At 29.7% G+C, this 18,488-nt stretch overlaps 1 protein-coding gene across 1 annotated transcript; it reads left to right on the forward strand.

Moving 5' to 3' along the window:
* Positions 1-634: 634 nt before the first annotated feature.
* LOC136040800 (rho GTPase-activating protein 190-like) lies at positions 635-4,646 on the forward strand (the record flags this gene model as incomplete). Its single annotated transcript, XM_065725129.1, is given in 2 exon segments — positions 635-872; positions 1,768-4,646. Coding segments are annotated over 2 exon segments (330 nt in total). The 3' UTR covers positions 1,967-4,646.
* Between the last annotated feature and the right edge of the window lie 13,842 nt (positions 4,647-18,488).

The following is an 18,488-nucleotide window of genomic DNA, read 5'->3' on the forward strand; positions in this document are numbered from 1 at the left end:
TGATTTGAGCGCCCCTGTAATATGACCAATGAAAAAGCAACTATTTTATTGTCGCTGCTGAACAAATTAATCCTAGGATAAAACATACGGAACACATATTATGAACTAAACTCTACCTGCTTGATGAATCTAGGGGGAGGGGGGGGGGTAAATGTGTTTTTCAACTGGTATCGGGAGGGAGGCTTTATTTCAGCTCTTTCTTTCTTTCCATTGGTAAAGAACATTCACTAGGACTGCTAATTTAATTCAATCCATAACCAATCGCTCCGGTATCATCTGGATTGGGTAGCAGCAACTCATTTCTTGTGGGTTTTTTTATATTCTTTTTCTCTCTGCTGTTCTTTTTTCCGTTTTTATTTTCTTTAGTTCTTGAATTTCTTATTTTCTTCTTTAAAACATGAAATAGTCCTATATTTTTTTCTTTTTTTTTGCTAAGTCTTTTATTTAGAAAAGACATCACGATTAATTTTCTTCTCTTCTTTGAATCAAAAGTCGCATCTCTTTTTTTCCTTAGTTTCTCTAGGCTAATTAGGTTTCATTCGGTTTATTATATCCCTCAATCTTTAACTGTCATTATCTAATGGGATCCTATCTAATGTGATACGTACTGAAACCAAAAATATTTTCATTTCAGACCCTATAAACCTTGATTTAAAAGTGTTGGATATTCCAGTCAACGCGGCAGCTACAGCTTTGAAAGATTTTTTTAAACGTTTTCCCCTGATTCTCACCCCAGAATTAATGACGGAACTGGAAGACGTTGCCCTGAAATCTGATAGGAGCTGCAGACTTGTAGCGATACGAAGTTTACTCCAAAAATTCTCTCCTATCACATTTGGAGTTCTCAAATTCATCTTCCAGCATTTAGTTAGGTAAGTCAAAAGAATTTCACCCTAATAACTTGTACATTTAACAATTTAGTCGTTAAGTCACTAATATACAGTAAGTATATAATAACTAGCACATTTATCAATTTAGTCGCTAACTCACTAGTACACGGTACTAGTACATATTCCAGTCTCGAAGGGATTTACAAGTTTTGTCAAAAGATAAGTAATTGAAAGAACATTTCACTCCCTTAAGAGGTATTCAATCCAGACCAGATGGCATGAACGTTCATTGACAAGCCTACTTATTCCAAACTCAGAAACTGGCCCCACATCCATCGACGGCAAGCAACTCGGAACACGACACGATCTAAAATCAGAGAAGGAGAGGAACTTACTTAAGAACAAGTCGTTCCAACAGCTGCAAAACAGCGGTAAATGCTTTGTGAATGACATGTTCGCACTCAAGGCCGTATGCAAGAGAGGGTTAAGGGGACTTGACCCCCTCCGTCGAAAAAAAATCCTTTTTTAAATTTCCTTCGCCCAGAAAAAAGTGTTGGATGCGACCCTGTTCACGATAATCAGCATTGCCTCCAAACTCTAAACTTGGATGAATACAAAAAGGTGGAGACAAAGGCTAAATACGGAATTGATCACTTGCCAAGTTTTTCCGAGTATCCTTTTAACATTTGAAAAAAAAATTGAAGGGATTTAGCCTTCTGAACCAAAGGATTTTTAAATACTTGTCTCGATTTTGAAACACTAAAGACGAGCAGCAGCTTCATGACTTGACCATGACTTGATACCCACTTAATTGGACTATCTGTCTTGGCTTTTCCTACAATTAGCCAAGACTTGACTTGCCCACGACTATTCCACTTTTAATTCAAAAATCAACTAGTTTTTTATTTAAAATTTTAACTCTTTTTTTTCATTTTAGGGTGGCTGAAAACTCGCGTGTAAATAATATGGACTCAAAAAACATTGCCATTTGTTGGTGGCCGACACTGTTGCCATTTGAATTCAGTGATATGACTCGGTTTGAGTGCATGCGACCGCATATGGAAGAAATTGTTCAAGCAATGATTGATCAATATCCGTTCCTATTCCTTAATAAAGACGAGGTGCTTATGGTGTAAAGTGGAAAATTTAATGTCGCTTGTGCTCAGGCACGTACGCGGGATTCTTCGGAGTGGGGGGGAGGGGTGTATTTTTGTTTGTTTTTTTAAACAAAAGTCCTAAATGCATCAAAAATTTGTTCATATGCATTTTTGTTACGTTTTTACGAGGCGGGCAATTTTTTTTTGGGGGGGGAGGAGGGCAAACCTTGTAACTCCCCCTTGATATGGGCATGGGGGTGTGGTAGAAGAAGAGCAGTAAAAGGAAAAAAAGTTTATTTGACATCCTGAATAACAACTGTCCAGAAAATTTGGGAAAACAAAGTATTTTGGGGGGCGGATGTCAGGCCACATACTCCTCCCACCCTGCTGAAGTCCCTGCTTTGGTTCTAACTCTATTTATTAAGTGATTTTTTAACTTGTTTCATACCTCCGCAAGCCTGTTGTGAAGTATTGTGTTTATGCTTTAGACTAAATTGTTTACTCTTTAGTTTATTTCGCCTGTCCTTTGCCAAAACTTAGTATCCGCTTTTTTCCTAATTTTCTGAAAAAACTTTAAATGATTATTCGTTTTAACGCAGAAACGGATAAGTTTTTGCCGACATTAATTGATGACAGAATTTTGTCGTTAGGTTTTTTTTTTTGTTTTTTTTGTTCCAGCCAGTAGTTTCTGGTAATTCTAGTATATCAGTAATAAGGCGAGGCTGTCGAATGCCGGTGATTCCTCTTTTTACCCATTTAGATGCTAGGTTGTACCCTAGAAATTAGTACAAATAGAAAAATTCTAACTATGCCCTTGAACTTGCCGTGTTGAGATTAGATCCATCGTCCATCGTTAAGTGAAAATCTTTTTTTTTTTTTTTTTTTTTTTTTTTTTTTTTTTTTTTTTTTTTTTTTTTTTTTTTTTTTTTTTTTTGTAGATGCTAGGTTTTGCTAAAAGACAGTTGAATTCTCATCCGTTATTATTTTTATGTTGCTTTACACGGAGTGACAGAATTAAATCCATCCAGTTTCAGCACTACAATGGCTTTAAGAGCTAAAGTACTCTTTTTAGAATGAGGGGATAGCAAATAATTAATTCTGATTAATAAAGGTATTAAAAAGTATTTGTAAAAAACTGACTAATCGTGTATGCCTTCACTTAATTATTTAATTAGTTAAAACTTTGTTTATTTAGGAAATATATTTACCAAATCATGGGAGTGAATTGTTAAGAATATTAAGTTTGTGTTGGCCTCAGGTGGCTTGGTGCTGCGGTGAGTTATTATAAGCAGTAGTAATTGGAATTTAAAAACACGAGATGCATTGGGTGTGCACAAAGCACCCAACCTGGATTAAAACATGGAAAAATTCATAGCAAAACCTTTCTCTCTAAGCCGATTTTACGTCGTCAAAATGTATTGCGTGGAAGGGTTTGATGACTTTTAAACAAAAATGGTGAAATATCTAAAATTGCTTGAAAAAATTCAAGTGCTGAGTTTAGAACCCCCTTAGTCCTCGCCTTCTCCCTATATGCTTATGTCAAACCTCTCGTCTACCCTGTTAATACCTTAATATAATTTTGAATTAAAATAAATAAAATATGTTAATAATGCCTTAAAAATAATTTTTGTAAAAACTTAGTTAATTGATTTTATCAAGTGTTATTCAAATTTGCATGGTAAGCTTAGTACAAAAACTTGTATGACCACTGAAGGGGTGAAACCTGAAAAAGACGGAACTTGTCTATATACTCAATCTCGTGTCTTGGTAATCAAAACTAAACAAAGCAATCGGTTGTCTCACTTAATCATGTTTGTCTTGTCACCAACTTAAAATCATTCTCAGGTTAATCATTCAGGTTATCATCAAGTAATCAGGTAGTTTCAGGTAATCAGGTAGTTTCAGATAATCAGGTAGTTATCATCAGGTAATCAGGTAATTCAGGTAATCATTCATTCAGGTTAATCATTAAGCAACTTAATCCTTCTCAGGCAGCTTAAAATCATTCTCAGGTGGGGTCTAGCTTTAATAAAGTAATAAGGTTGATTAGGCTATATTTGGAAGAAAAGGAAGAAGAAAAACCGAACGTTTCACCTGGATGAGAAGAAGGCCTCAAAGCTGAAAAGGGAAAGAATTTCAAACGCGAAAAGGAAAGAACCTAAAATAAAATAAAGAATCAAACCGATCTATCCAGTAACTTTTCCACGTAAAAATCTGGGAAGTGGAATGTGGAATTAAAAATTTTATACCTATTAATACGGCCGGGATGTTCCCTCTTGGAGGAGGACAGTTGGAATGCAAGGAGGAAACCATGCTACTAGAGTATGAGTTTTCAAATTATTTTCTTCGACCTCTGTCAAAGACATTGACTTTAATCTGTCAATCTAGCCTGTATTCATTAATACGCTCGTGTAAAGGAATAAGAAAAAGAAAATCCCCGCTCCTCCAAGACCGTATTAATGTTTTTGCGTGGACTGAAATTAGAGACCCTTGCACACAAACACTTGAGAAAACTCTCCAGAGTGGAATTATCCGTGGAGAAAGGGTTTCAGAAAGAGGAGAAAAAATTTTCTTGAGGGAGAATTGTGCCCAGGGAGCTTTTTCAAATTTAGGGGTCGGGGGTAAGATGGGTTCATGTTTGGATAGTCAAGCGGTATGGGCTGTATAATATTTTTTTCAAATTATTGGGGGGCAACTACCTCCCCCCCCCCAAACGACGCCCCTATATATATATATATATATATATATATATATATATATATATATATATATATATATATATATATATATATATATATATATATATATATATATATATATATATATATATTTATATATATATATATATGTATACATATATATATATATATATATATGTATACACATATATATATATATATATATATATATATATATATATATATATATATATATATACATATATATATATATATATATATATATATATATATATATATATATATATATATATATATATATATATATATATATATATATATATATATATATATATATATATGTGTGTGTGTGTGTGTGTGTGTATGTATCTATATATATAATGCTGTGGACTGGTAGGGGATCAGCCTTTAGCTAACCGTATATATATATATATATATATATATATATATATATATATATATATATATATATATATATATATATATATATATATACATATATATATATATATATATATATATATATATATATATATATATATATATATATATATATATATATATATGTGTGTGTGTGTGTATATGTATCTATATATATAATGCTGTGGACTGGTAGGGGATCAGCCTTTAGCTAACCGTTCTTAGGATTTACTTCATTGTTTAAGTTAGACCCGCTACAGTATTGGAAACCTTCCAGTACTTCGACCTGAGCTATACTCCCCACTGAATGGGCTAAACATGGATACGTTTTAAAGATAAGCTGATTTCAAGAAACTAGCTTGTGGTTATTAGATTTTTAGTAAAGAAATATACACTAGTCCCTAAAATTTAACGCGAAAATACAGAAAAATAAACGTTAATACGTTAAAAAGTAAACGTCATCCAAGTAAACTTTCTTTTCTACGCTACAAAAATTCAAAATAACTCAAAACGATACACCTATGAAATATTGAAATATGATTTGAAAAGTCAAAATGTAAATTCAAAAGTAATTATCAAATTGGTTAGGTCACTGATATTAATTTCGGTAGTAAGAAATGTAGATTTTTGTAAAGCTTATATTTTCAACTATTGTAATCTTTTAATGATTGTTAAATAATTATTTATTTTGAAACTGTTATTGTTATTTAATTATCTTTTAATTATTGTAATCTCTTTTGGCATACCTCATCTCTTTTTCAATAACTAATTGTGACCATTGAAAAATGATATAATTCGACACTTTGGTCAACTGACCTTGAAACTTTTTTTTACGACGTTTGTTGCCATGGAAAACATTAAATTAAAAATCAGAAGCCAGACAAAAATGTTTAATAAAAAACTAATGAAACGGAGGATGTGTATGAAAAATATCTTGTGTTTTTATGTTTGCGTGTTATATTTGCTTACTATTGATATTATGAATTGATAAAATTGTATAATATTGTATAATGTAACAAAGTAAGTTAATCGATTGAAACCTCAGTAATTGAAGCCTAAGAAAGGATAGGGCAGATGGGTAAATGGAGAAAACAGACCTAGTAGATTATAGTGGCTATGGAACGCACAGGAAATGTATAGGACAGCGAAATGAAAAGCAAAAAATTCCGATGATATGTAATGTTTGTAATTATTGTATAATACTGATACTATGTAAATCAAAAATGGCCTTCTATCAAGGCTAAACCAAGAATGGGGTTTAGAGGTTTAAACGAATCCTTAAGAAATGTTTGTCTGACTCGTAAGAACATAACAAACGTACATATAAGCAAATTTTTAATGCGTTTTTTTTAGTATGTAGGCCACAATTTTTATGTCAAGAGAAAGGGCTTAATTGAATATCACATGTACACGGCCAAATTCACTTTACTAAAAGTTACGACTGGATCATTTGCTACCTTCTTTTGAAACTTAATATCCATATCTGTTACTCACAAATATCAGATATTAATTTTAATACTATATTAATTTTAATTTGATATTAATACTACATTGTTGTAGTATTAACACTTTTCGTTCCTAGGTTACAAGTGAAATGGTGTACCTTGTTTAAACTGGAAGAATATTAATGATAATATAACAATGGTGTTAATAATAATAATGTAATAGTAATGAATTTCAATATGCGTGATTGATAGTGAAAAGTTGTCTAAGAACACTAACCAAGTAGTATCATAATTCTGGCTCGGTGAGTCAACAGATCTGAAACTAATGAATCCAAGTATATGAGTGTCTTTGTTCTATCGTTGGGTGGTATTGTTTCAACCTAAGACGGCAATTTTGCTCCCATTGGTTCTCCGATGTTTGGTTTTAATAATGTGCTGAATTTATTTTCTAATTTTTTCTTGTTTTTTTTTTATTACTATTGAAGAATAGGTTGAAAAGTTTCAGAAACTCGAAAAATTGGGATTTTTTTTGTTTTTAAACAATCTTAGATCATTCTCTAAAAAGATTTTTAACTTATTTTAACCTTGGCTGAAACTAATAAAGGCAGTGATAGAAGTATCTTTTCCTTTTGATGCTAACCATAGCTGCAGACTTGATACATAATTTGTTTTTCATATGGAAAATAAATAAAAAATCCTTAAAAAACATTTTATGATCTGAAATCAGTTCTATGATCTGAAATTAATGAAGACGATGATGTAAGTGTCAGGTTTCTTTTACGGTTCAACTTATGGCCGTAAGGCTCTACCAAAGTCGCATTATTGACTGAAATGTAACATATGTTAATAAACATGAATTATATATAAACGTTACTTATGTAAACACATAACATATAAACATAAATCTTGACATATCTTTAATTTTTTCAGTGATAATAATACTACTGTTTTTATTATAAAACTAAAGATATTAATATTAAATTACATAATTAAACTTTAAATATCAAATTATATAAGACTATATAATGATATTAAATTATTATATTATATGAGTATTATATTATTAAACTATAAAATATTATTAAATTATATTAATATTAAGTATATAAAATTAAAGGTTTTAATACAATGATCACAAAGCAATATTAAAAATTCTATCTTTATAAAATAAAATTGTGTTTGGGAAATTCCCCATGGTTGTCATAGTTTTGTTTTATTATTATTGATGCACAGATCGAAATTTTTATAGCCAAATGATGATTGACTATTGTATAATCTCTGACTTCATATAAAATTCGGTATTTTCCTGCTTTATAAACCCGAAGAAATAGTTGACCCACTTTTTAAAAGATGTAACTATTTTTCTCTCTTGAAGGAATAACGGGTTTGGATTGAGAAACTATGTCATATAAATAAATAAAATAAAAGCGCACTTTTTGACACTGAAATATAAGACATGATTCTCTCTCTTTTTCTCTTAGGCGCTACAGCACATATTATTAATTATTAATAATATCGTTATTACGAAGTTTAATTATTGATAAAGTTATCAATAAATTGTTGTTATTAATGTTATTTTGAGAATGTTCTATAGCAGTGTCCAAGATTTATTTTACTAACTTGGAGAAAGCGATATACTATTTCAAGACTAGTAGGGGTCCACGTCCCTAGGGGAAACCAGACCCATAAGGTAGGAGAATAACAATAAATATATCTTGGGGTGCGGAGTCTAAACAATTTCACTAAAGAGTTAAATTATCATATTTTTATTGGCTCTTTTTGTCCCAATATTTCAGGGGTATCCTCAACTTAGCTTAATGTATGTGTTATATCTTAGTTCTGGGGTGAGGTAAGTTCTGTAACTAATTTAGATAAAAAAAACAAGTTTTTTGAAATGAAAGTAAGGAGCGACATTAAACTTTAAAATGAACAGAAATTACTCCTTATATGAAAGGGGCTTTTCCTCCTCGACACCCCGCTCTTTACGCTAATGTTTTTTAACGTTTTAAAAAGTAGAGTTGCGAGAAAGAGTCAAACTTTAGCGCAAGGAGCGGGGTGTCGAGGAGGAAAAGCCCCTTTCATATAAGGAGTAATTTCTGTTCGTTTTAAAGTTTAATGTCGCTCCTTACTTTCATTTCAAAAAACTTGTTTTTTTTATTTAATTTCTGAAAGTTTTGAATTAATGCATGTCTGATTTTGGCTCTCCGTACATAAATTATTAAAATGAAATTTGCTATTAATTCTTTTTTGGCTAAATGGCTTTCTCTTAGTTTTGATCAGACGATTTTAAGAAATAAGGGGTGGGGAAGGAGGCCTAGTTGCCCTCCAATTTTTTCGGTTACTTATAAAGGCAACTAGAACTTTTAATTTTTAACGAACGTTTTCATTAGTAAAAAATATACGTAACTTAAGAATTAACTTACGTAACAAACTTTTATATTCTTATATTTTTGATTATATATATGAGGGAGTATGTCCCCTCGTTAATACCTCGCTCTCCACACTAAATCTTAAGTTTTGTCCCAATTCTTTAAGAATGACCCCTGAATCAGAAAGGCCGTAGAATAAATAGTTGAAATTACTAAAAAAAAATTAGCATAAAGAGCGAAGTATTTATCTCCTTCTAAATACCTGCTCTTTATGCTAATGTATTTTTAGAACCCCTCATATGCTTAATAATCTCTGTTCGTTTTAAGTTTTAATGTTTCTCCTTACTTTCAATTGTAAAACTTTTTCATGTTTATATTTTCATTGTTTTTTTTTAATAGTAATGCTAGAAAATCCTTCGCCCTTTTCATTGAATTTCTCTTCCCCCATGAAATATTCCTCCAAGGACAGATCCTCCCATATAGCCCCCTCCCCTGAACCCCACACCCAAACAAAAAAATCTCCCTGAAAACGTCGGTACACTTCCCAATAACCATTACTGTATGTAAACATTGGTCAAAGTTAGTAACTTGCAGCCCCCCCTCCAGGGACTGTGGGGGGTAAGTCATCCCCATTGACACAGTTATTATGGCTTTCGACTATGCGGAACAAAATGGCTATCTCAAAATTTTGATCCGTTGACTTTGGGAAAAAATGAGCATGGGAGGGGGCCTAGGTACCCTCCAATTTTTTCGGTCACTTAAAAAGGGCACTAGAACTTTTCATTTCCGTTAGAATGAGCCCTCTTGCAACACTCTAGGACCACTTGGTCGATACGATGACCCCTGGGGAAAAGAAAAAAAAACAAACAAATAAACACGCACCCGTGATTAGTCTTCTGGCAAAAAATACGAAATCCCACATTTTTGTAGATTGGACCTTGAAATTTTTTCTATAGGGTTCTCTGATACGCTGAATGCGATGGTGGGGTTTTATTACGATCCTATGACTTTTAGGGGGTGTTTCCCCCTATTTTTCAAAATAAGGCAAATTTTCTTCGGCAAATTTTCTGATGACAAAGACTAAATTTGATAAAACTTATATATTTGAAATCAGCATAAAAATCCGAGTCTTTTGGTATATCTTTTAGCATCGAAATTCCGTTTTTTAGAATTTCGTTTACTATTGAGCCGGGTCGCTCCTTACTACAGTTCGTTACCACGAACTGTTTGATTTGTATTATGGGAGAAGAATGGATTTTTTTCTTCACTTGCAGAATTTTTTCATTTGAAAAAACTTGGATTTTTCAGTTTTCTAGCTAAAAATTCGTCTTTAATCCTATGGATTTATTATATAAGTCATGAATAGTAGTAATGAAAATGGATGATTTATTGGAAATAATAGGTATTGGTAGGAAATAATTGCCGCGCTGTTAGAAAAATCTGATTATTCTCTGATCATGGAGGGGATTTTTTCTTCTTAAAAGAGGTGCTTGTAAAGCTTGTCAAGTATGAAAATAATTATTAATATTTTATTAAAACAAATGCTCGCAAACTAATGCTTTGGAGATTTTTTTCCTGTTTTTATCTCAAGTCAACTATATAATGTCCCATGAGATATAAAAAGAAATGAATTGAGAAATAGTTGTGTTTGGCGTTTCTTATAAATAGCTTATATGCTGTTTTGTGATTAGTGTTGATTTATCAGAAGTTTCTTTCTTGTTTTGTAAGCTATTTGATAGAATTTAATTTAGCTTTTAATTTTAATTGTGTGACATTGAATGCATAGGCAATTTTTTGATTGTGTATTATATTTATCTTGTATATCCATCTTGCTTTAGTTGATATTTTAGTAATGTGGCGATTTCGTTTTGTCACAAATAAAATCATTCGCTCAATTTATTCATTTATTTCTATTTCATGAAGATACCTAGTACAACCACTGAAGCTTGCGTGAAGTTAATTTTAAAACACCAAAGACCTCCTAATAGAAATATTTTTATTCCCTGGATCATCTTATATTTATTTCATAATAGCACACCATATAGTAAAACCATTGAACCTTGCGTGAAGTTAGTTTTAAAACACCAAAAACGTCAAAATACAAAATTTTATTCCTTGGGTCATCTTATAGTTATTCCATTATAGTACACTATATGATGTACTATAGTACAACATTGAAGCTTGTGTGAAGTTAATTTTAAAACACGAAAGACAAAAAATAAAATATTTTTATTCCCTGGATCATCTTATATTTATTTCATAATAGCACACCATATAGTACAACCATTGAACCTTGCGTGAAGTTAGTTTTAAAACACCAAAAACGTCAAAATACAAAATTTTATTCCTTGGGTCATCTTATAGTTATTCCATTATAGTACACTATATGATGTACTATAGTACAACATTGAAGCTTGTGTGAAGTTAATTTTAAAACACGAAAGACAAAAAATAAAATATTTTTATTCCCTGGATCATCTTATATTTATTTCATAATAGCACACCATATAGTACAACCATTGAACCTTGCGTGAAGTTAGTTTTAAAACACCAAAAACGTCAAAATAAAAAAATTTTATTCGTTGGGTCATCTTATAGTTATTCCATAATAGTACACTATATGATGTACTATAGTACAACATTGAAGCTTGTGTGAAGTTAATTTTAAAACACGAAAGACAAAAAATAAAATATTTTTATTCCCTGGATCATCTTATATTTATTTCATAATAGCACACCATATAGTACAACCATTGAACCTTGTGTGAAGTTAGTTTTAAAACACGAAAGACAAAAAATAAAATATTTTTATTCCCTGGATCATCTTTTATTTATTTCATAATAGCACACCATATAGTAAAACCATTGAACCTTGCGTGAAGTTAGTTTTAAAACACCAAAAACGTCAAAATACAAAATTTTATTCCTTGGGTCATCTTATAGTTATTCCATTATAGTACACTATATGATGTACTATAGTACAACATTGAAGCTTGTGTTAAGTTAATTTTAAAACACGAAAGACAAAAAAAAAAATATTTTTATTCCCTGGATCATCTTATATTTATTTCATAATAGCACACCATATAGTAAAACCATTGAACCTTGCGTGAAGTTAGTTTTAAAACACCAAAAACGTCAAAATACAAAATTTTATTCCTTGGGTCATCTTATATTTATTCCATAATAGTACACTATATGATGTACTATAGTACAACATTGAAGCTTGTGTGAAGTTAATTTTAAAACACGAAAGACAAAAAATAAAATATTTTTATTCCCTGGATCATCTTATATTTATTTCATAATAGCACACCATATAGTAAAACCATTGAACCTTGCGTGAAGTTAGTTTTAAAACACCAAAAACGTCAAAATACAAAATTTTATTCCTTGGGTCATCTTATAGTTATTCCATAATAGTACACTATATGATGTACTATAGTACAACATTGAAGCTTGTGTGAAGTTAATTTTAAAACACGAAAGACAAAAAATAAAATATTTTTATTCCCTGGATCATCTTATATTTATTTCATAATAGCACACCATATAGTAAAACCATTGAACCTTGCGTGAAGTTAGTTTTAAAACACCAAAAACGTCAAAATACAAAATTTTATTCGTTGGGTCATCTTATAGTTATTCCATAATAGTACACTATATGATGTACTATAGTACAACATTGAAGCTTGTGTGAAGTTAATTTTAAAACACGAAAGACAAAAAATAAAATATTTTTATTCCCTGGATCATCTTATATTTATTTCATAATAGCACACCATATAGTAAAACCATTGAACCTTGCGTGAAGTTAGTTTTAAAACACCAAAAACGTCAAAATACAAAATTTTATTCCTTGGGTCATCTTATAGTTATTCCATAATAGTACACTATATGATGTACTATAGTACAACATTGAAGCTTGTGTGAAGTTAATTTTAAAACACGAAAGACAAAAAAAAAATATTTTTATTCCCTGGATCATCTTATATTTATTTCATAATAGCACACCATATAGTACAACCATTGAACCTTGTGTGAAGTTAGTTTTAAAACACCAAAAACGTCAAAATACAAAATTTTATTCCTTGGGTCATCTTATAGTTATTCCATTATAGTACACTATATGATGTACTATAGTACAACATTGAAGCTTGTGTGAAGTTAATTTTAAAACACGAAAGACAAAAAAAAAATATTTTTATTCCCTGGATCATCTTATATTTATTTCATAATAGCACACCATATAGTACAACCATTGAACCTTGTGTGAAGTTAGTTTTAAAACACCAAAAACGTCAAAATACAAAATTTTATTCCTTGGGTCATCTTATAGTTATTCCATTATAGTACACTATATGATGTACTATAGTACAACCATTGAAGCTTGTGTGAAGTTAATTTTAAAACACGAAAGACAAAAAATAAAATATTTTTATTCCCTGGATCATCTTATATTTATTTCATAATAGCACACCATATAGTACAACCATTGAACCTTGTGTGAAGTTAGTTTTAAAACACCAAAAACGTCAAAATACAAAATTTTATTCCTTGGGTCATCTTATAGTTATTCCATTATAGTACACTATATGATGTACTATAGTACAACCATTGAAGCTTGTGTGAAGTTAATTTTAAAACACGAAAGACAAAAAATAAAATATTTTTATTCCCTGGATCATCTTATATTTATTTCATAATAGCACACCATATAGTACAACCATTGAACCTTGTGTGAAGTTAGTTTTAAAACACCAAAAACGTCAAAATACAAAATTTTATTCCTTGGGTCATCTTATAGTTATTCCATTATAGTACACTATATGATGTACTATAGTACAACCATTGAAGCTTGTGTGAAGTTAATTTTAAAACACGAAAGACAAAAAATAAAATATTTTTATTCCCTGGATCATCTTATATTTATTTCATAATAGCACACCATATAGTACAACCATTGAACCTTGTGTGAAGTTAGTTTTAAAACACCAAAAACGTCAAAATACAAAATTTTATTCCTTGGGTCATCTTATAGTTATTCCATTATAGTACACTATATGATGTACTATAGTACAACATTGAAGCTTGTGTGAAGTTAATTTTAAAACACGAAAGACAAAAAATAAAATATTTTTATTCCCTGGATCATCTTATATTTATTTCATAATAGCACACCATATAGTACAACCATTGAACCTTGCGTGAAGTTAGTTTTAAAACACCAAAAACGTCAAAATAAAAAAATTTTATTCGTTGGGTCATCTTATAGTTATTCCATAATAGTACACTATATGATGTACTATAGTACAACATTGAAGCTTGTGTGAAGTTAATTTTAAAACACGAAAGACAAAAAATAAAATATTTTTATTCCCTGGATCATCTTATATTTATTTCATAATAGCACACCATATAGTACAACCATTGAACCTTGTGTGAAGTTAGTTTTAAAACACGAAAGACAAAAAATAAAATATTTTTATTCCCTGGATCATCTTTTATTTATTTCATAATAGCACACCATATAGTAAAACCATTGAACCTTGCGTGAAGTTAGTTTTAAAACACCAAAAACGTCAAAATACAAAATTTTATTCCTTGGGTCATCTTATAGTTATTCCATTATAGTACACTATATGATGTACTATAGTACAACATTGAAGCTTGTGTTAAGTTAATTTTAAAACACGAAAGACAAAAAAAAAAATATTTTTATTCCCTGGATCATCTTATATTTATTTCATAATAGCACACCATATAGTAAAACCATTGAACCTTGCGTGAAGTTAGTTTTAAAACACCAAAAACGTCAAAATACAAAATTTTATTCCTTGGGTCATCTTATATTTATTCCATAATAGTACACTATATGATGTACTATAGTACAACATTGAAGCTTGTGTGAAGTTAATTTTAAAACACGAAAGACAAAAAATAAAATATTTTTATTCCCTGGATCATCTTATATTTATTTCATAATAGCACACCATATAGTAAAACCATTGAACCTTGCGTGAAGTTAGTTTTAAAACACTAAAAACGTCAAAATACAAAATTTTATTCCTTGGGTCATCTTATAGTTATTCCATAATAGTACACTATATGATGTACTATAGTACAACATTGAAGCTTGTGTGAAGTTAATTTTAAAACACGAAAGACAAAAAATAAAATATTTTTATTCCCTGGATCATCTTATATTTATTTCATAATAGCACACCATATAGTACAACCATTGAACCTTGTGTGAAGTTAGTTTTAAAACACGAAAGACAAAAAATAAAATATTTTTATTCCCTGGATCATCTTTTATTTATTTCATAATAGCACACCATATAGTAAAACCATTGAACCTTGCGTGAAGTTAGTTTTAAAACACCAAAAACGTCAAAATACAAAATTTTATTCCTTGGGTCATCTTATAGTTATTCCATTATAGTACACTATATGATGTACTATAGTACAACATTGAAGCTTGTGTTAAGTTAATTTTAAAACACGAAAGACAAAAAAAAAAATATTTTTATTCCCTGGATCATCTTATATTTATTTCATAATAGCACACCATATAGTAAAACCATTGAACCTTGCGTGAAGTTAGTTTTAAAACACCAAAAACGTCAAAATACAAAATTTTATTCCTTGGGTCATCTTATATTTATTCCATAATAGTACACTATATGATGTACTATAGTACAACATTGAAGCTTGTGTGAAGTTAATTTTAAAACACGAAAGACAAAAAATAAAATATTTTTATTCCCTGGATCATCTTATATTTATTTCATAATAGCACACCATATAGTAAAACCATTGAACCTTGCGTGAAGTTAGTTTTAAAACACCAAAAACGTCAAAATACAAAATTTTATTCCTTGGGTCATCTTATAGTTATTCCATAATAGTACACTATATGATGTACTATAGTACAACATTGAAGCTTGTGTGAAGTTAATTTTAAAACACGAAAGACAAAAAATAAAATATTTTTATTCCCTGGATCATCTTATATTTATTTCATAATAGCACACCATATAGTAAAACCATTGAACCTTGCGTGAAGTTAGTTTTAAAACACCAAAAACGTCAAAATACAAAATTTTATTCGTTGGGTCATCTTATAGTTATTCCATAATAGTACACTATATGATGTACTATAGTACAACATTGAAGCTTGTGTGAAGTTAATTTTAAAACACGAAAGACAAAAAATAAAATATTTTTATTCCCTGGATCATCTTATATTTATTTCATAATAGCACACCATATAGTAAAACCATTGAACCTTGCGTGAAGTTAGTTTTAAAACACCAAAAACGTCAAAATACAAAATTTTATTCCTTGGGTCATCTTATAGTTATTCCATAATAGTACACTATATGATGTACTATAGTACAACATTTAAGCTTGTGTGAAGTTAATTTTAAAACACGAAAGACAAAAAATAAAATATTTTTATTCCCTGGATCATCTTATATTTATTTCATAATATCACACCATATAGTACAACCATTGAACCTTGTGTGAAGTTAGTTTTAAAACACCAAAAACGTCAAAATACAAAATTTTATTCCTTGGGTCATCTTATAGTTATTCCATTATAGTACACTATATGATGTACTATAGTACAACATTGAAGCTTGTGTGAAGTTAATTTTAAAACACGAAAGACAAAAAATAAAATATTTTTATTCCCTGGATCATCTTATATTTATTTCATAATAGCACACCATATAGTACAACCATTGAACCTTGTGTGAAGTTAGTTTTAAAACACCAAAAACGTCAAAATACAAAATTTTATTCCTTGGGTCATCTTATAGTTATTCCATTATGGTACACTATATGATGTACTATAGTACAACATTGAAGCTTGTGTGAAGTTAATTTTAAAACACGAAAGACAAAAAATAAAATATTTTTATTCCCTGGATCATCTTATATTTATTTCATAATAGCACACCATATAGTACAACCATTGAACCTTGTGTGAAGTTAGTTTTAAAACACCAAAAACGTCAAAATACAAAATTTTATTCCTTGGGTCATCTTATAGTTATTCCATTATAGTACACTATATGATGTACTATAGTACAACATTGAAGCTTGTGTGAAGTTAATTTTAAAACACGAAAGACAAAAAATAAAATATTTTTATTCCCTGGATCATCTTATATTTATTTCATAATAGCACACCATATAGTACAACCATTGAACCTTGCGTGAAGTTAGTTTTAAAACACCAAAAACGTCAAAATACAAAATTTTATTCCTTGGGTCATCTTATAGTTATTCCATAATAGTACACTATATGATGTACTATAGTACAACATTGAAGCTTGTGTGAAGTTAATTTTAAAACACGAAAGACAAAAAATAAAATATTTTTATTCCCTGGATCATCTTATATTTATTTCATAATAGCACACCATATAGTACAACCATTGAACCTTGTGTGAAGTTAGTTTTAAAACACCAAAAACGTCAAAATACAAAATTTTATTCCTTGGGTCATCTTATAGTTATTCCATTATAGTACACTATATGATGTACTATAGTACAACATTGAAGCTTGTGTGAAGTTAATTTTAAAACACGAAAGACAAAAAATAAAATATTTTTATTCCCTGGATCATCTTATATTTATTTCATAATAGCACACCATATAGTACAACCATTGAACCTTGTGTGAAGTTAGTTTTAAAACACCAAAAACGTCAAAATACAAAATTTTATTCCTTGGGTCATCTTATAGTTATTCCATTATAGTACACTATATGATGTACTATAGTACAACATTGAAGCTTGTGTGAAGTTAATTTTAAAACACGAAAGACAAAAAAAAAATATTTTTATTCCCTGGATCATCTTATATTTATTTCATAATAGCACACCATATAGTACAACCATTGAACCTTGTGTGAAGTTAGTTTTAAAACACCAAAAACGTCAAAATACAAAATTTTATTCCTTGGGTCATCTTATAGTTATTCCATTATAGTACACTATATGATGTACTATAGTACAACCATTGAAGCTTGTGTGAAGTTAATTTTAAAACACGAAAGACAAAAAATAAAATATTTTTATTCCCTGGATCATCTTATATTTATTTCATAATAGCACACCATATAGTACAACCATTGAACCTTGTGTGAAGTTAGTTTTAAAACACGAAAGACAAAAAATAAAATATTTTTATTCCCTGGATCATCTTATATTTATTTCATAATAGCACACCATATAGTACAACCATTGAACCTTGTGTGAAGTTAGTTTTAAAACACGAAAGACAAAAAATAAAATATTTTTATTCCCTGGATCATCTTATATTTATTTCATAATAGCACACCATATAGTAAAACCATTGAACCTTGCGTTAGTTTTAAAACACCAAAAACGTCAAAATACAAAATTTTATTCCTTGGGTCATCTTATATTTATTCCATTATAGTACACTATATGATGTACTATAGTACAACCATTGAAGCTTGTGTGAAGTTAATTTTAAAACACGAAAGACAAAAAATAAAATATTTTTATTCCCTGGATCATCTTATATTTATTTCATAATAGCACACCATATAGTACAACCATTGAACCTTGTGTGAAGTTAGTTTTA

Source organism: Artemia franciscana, chromosome 21 (assembly GCF_032884065.1).
Source record: "Artemia franciscana chromosome 21, ASM3288406v1, whole genome shotgun sequence".
Classification (NCBI taxonomy): Eukaryota; Metazoa; Arthropoda; class Branchiopoda; order Anostraca; family Artemiidae; genus Artemia; species Artemia franciscana.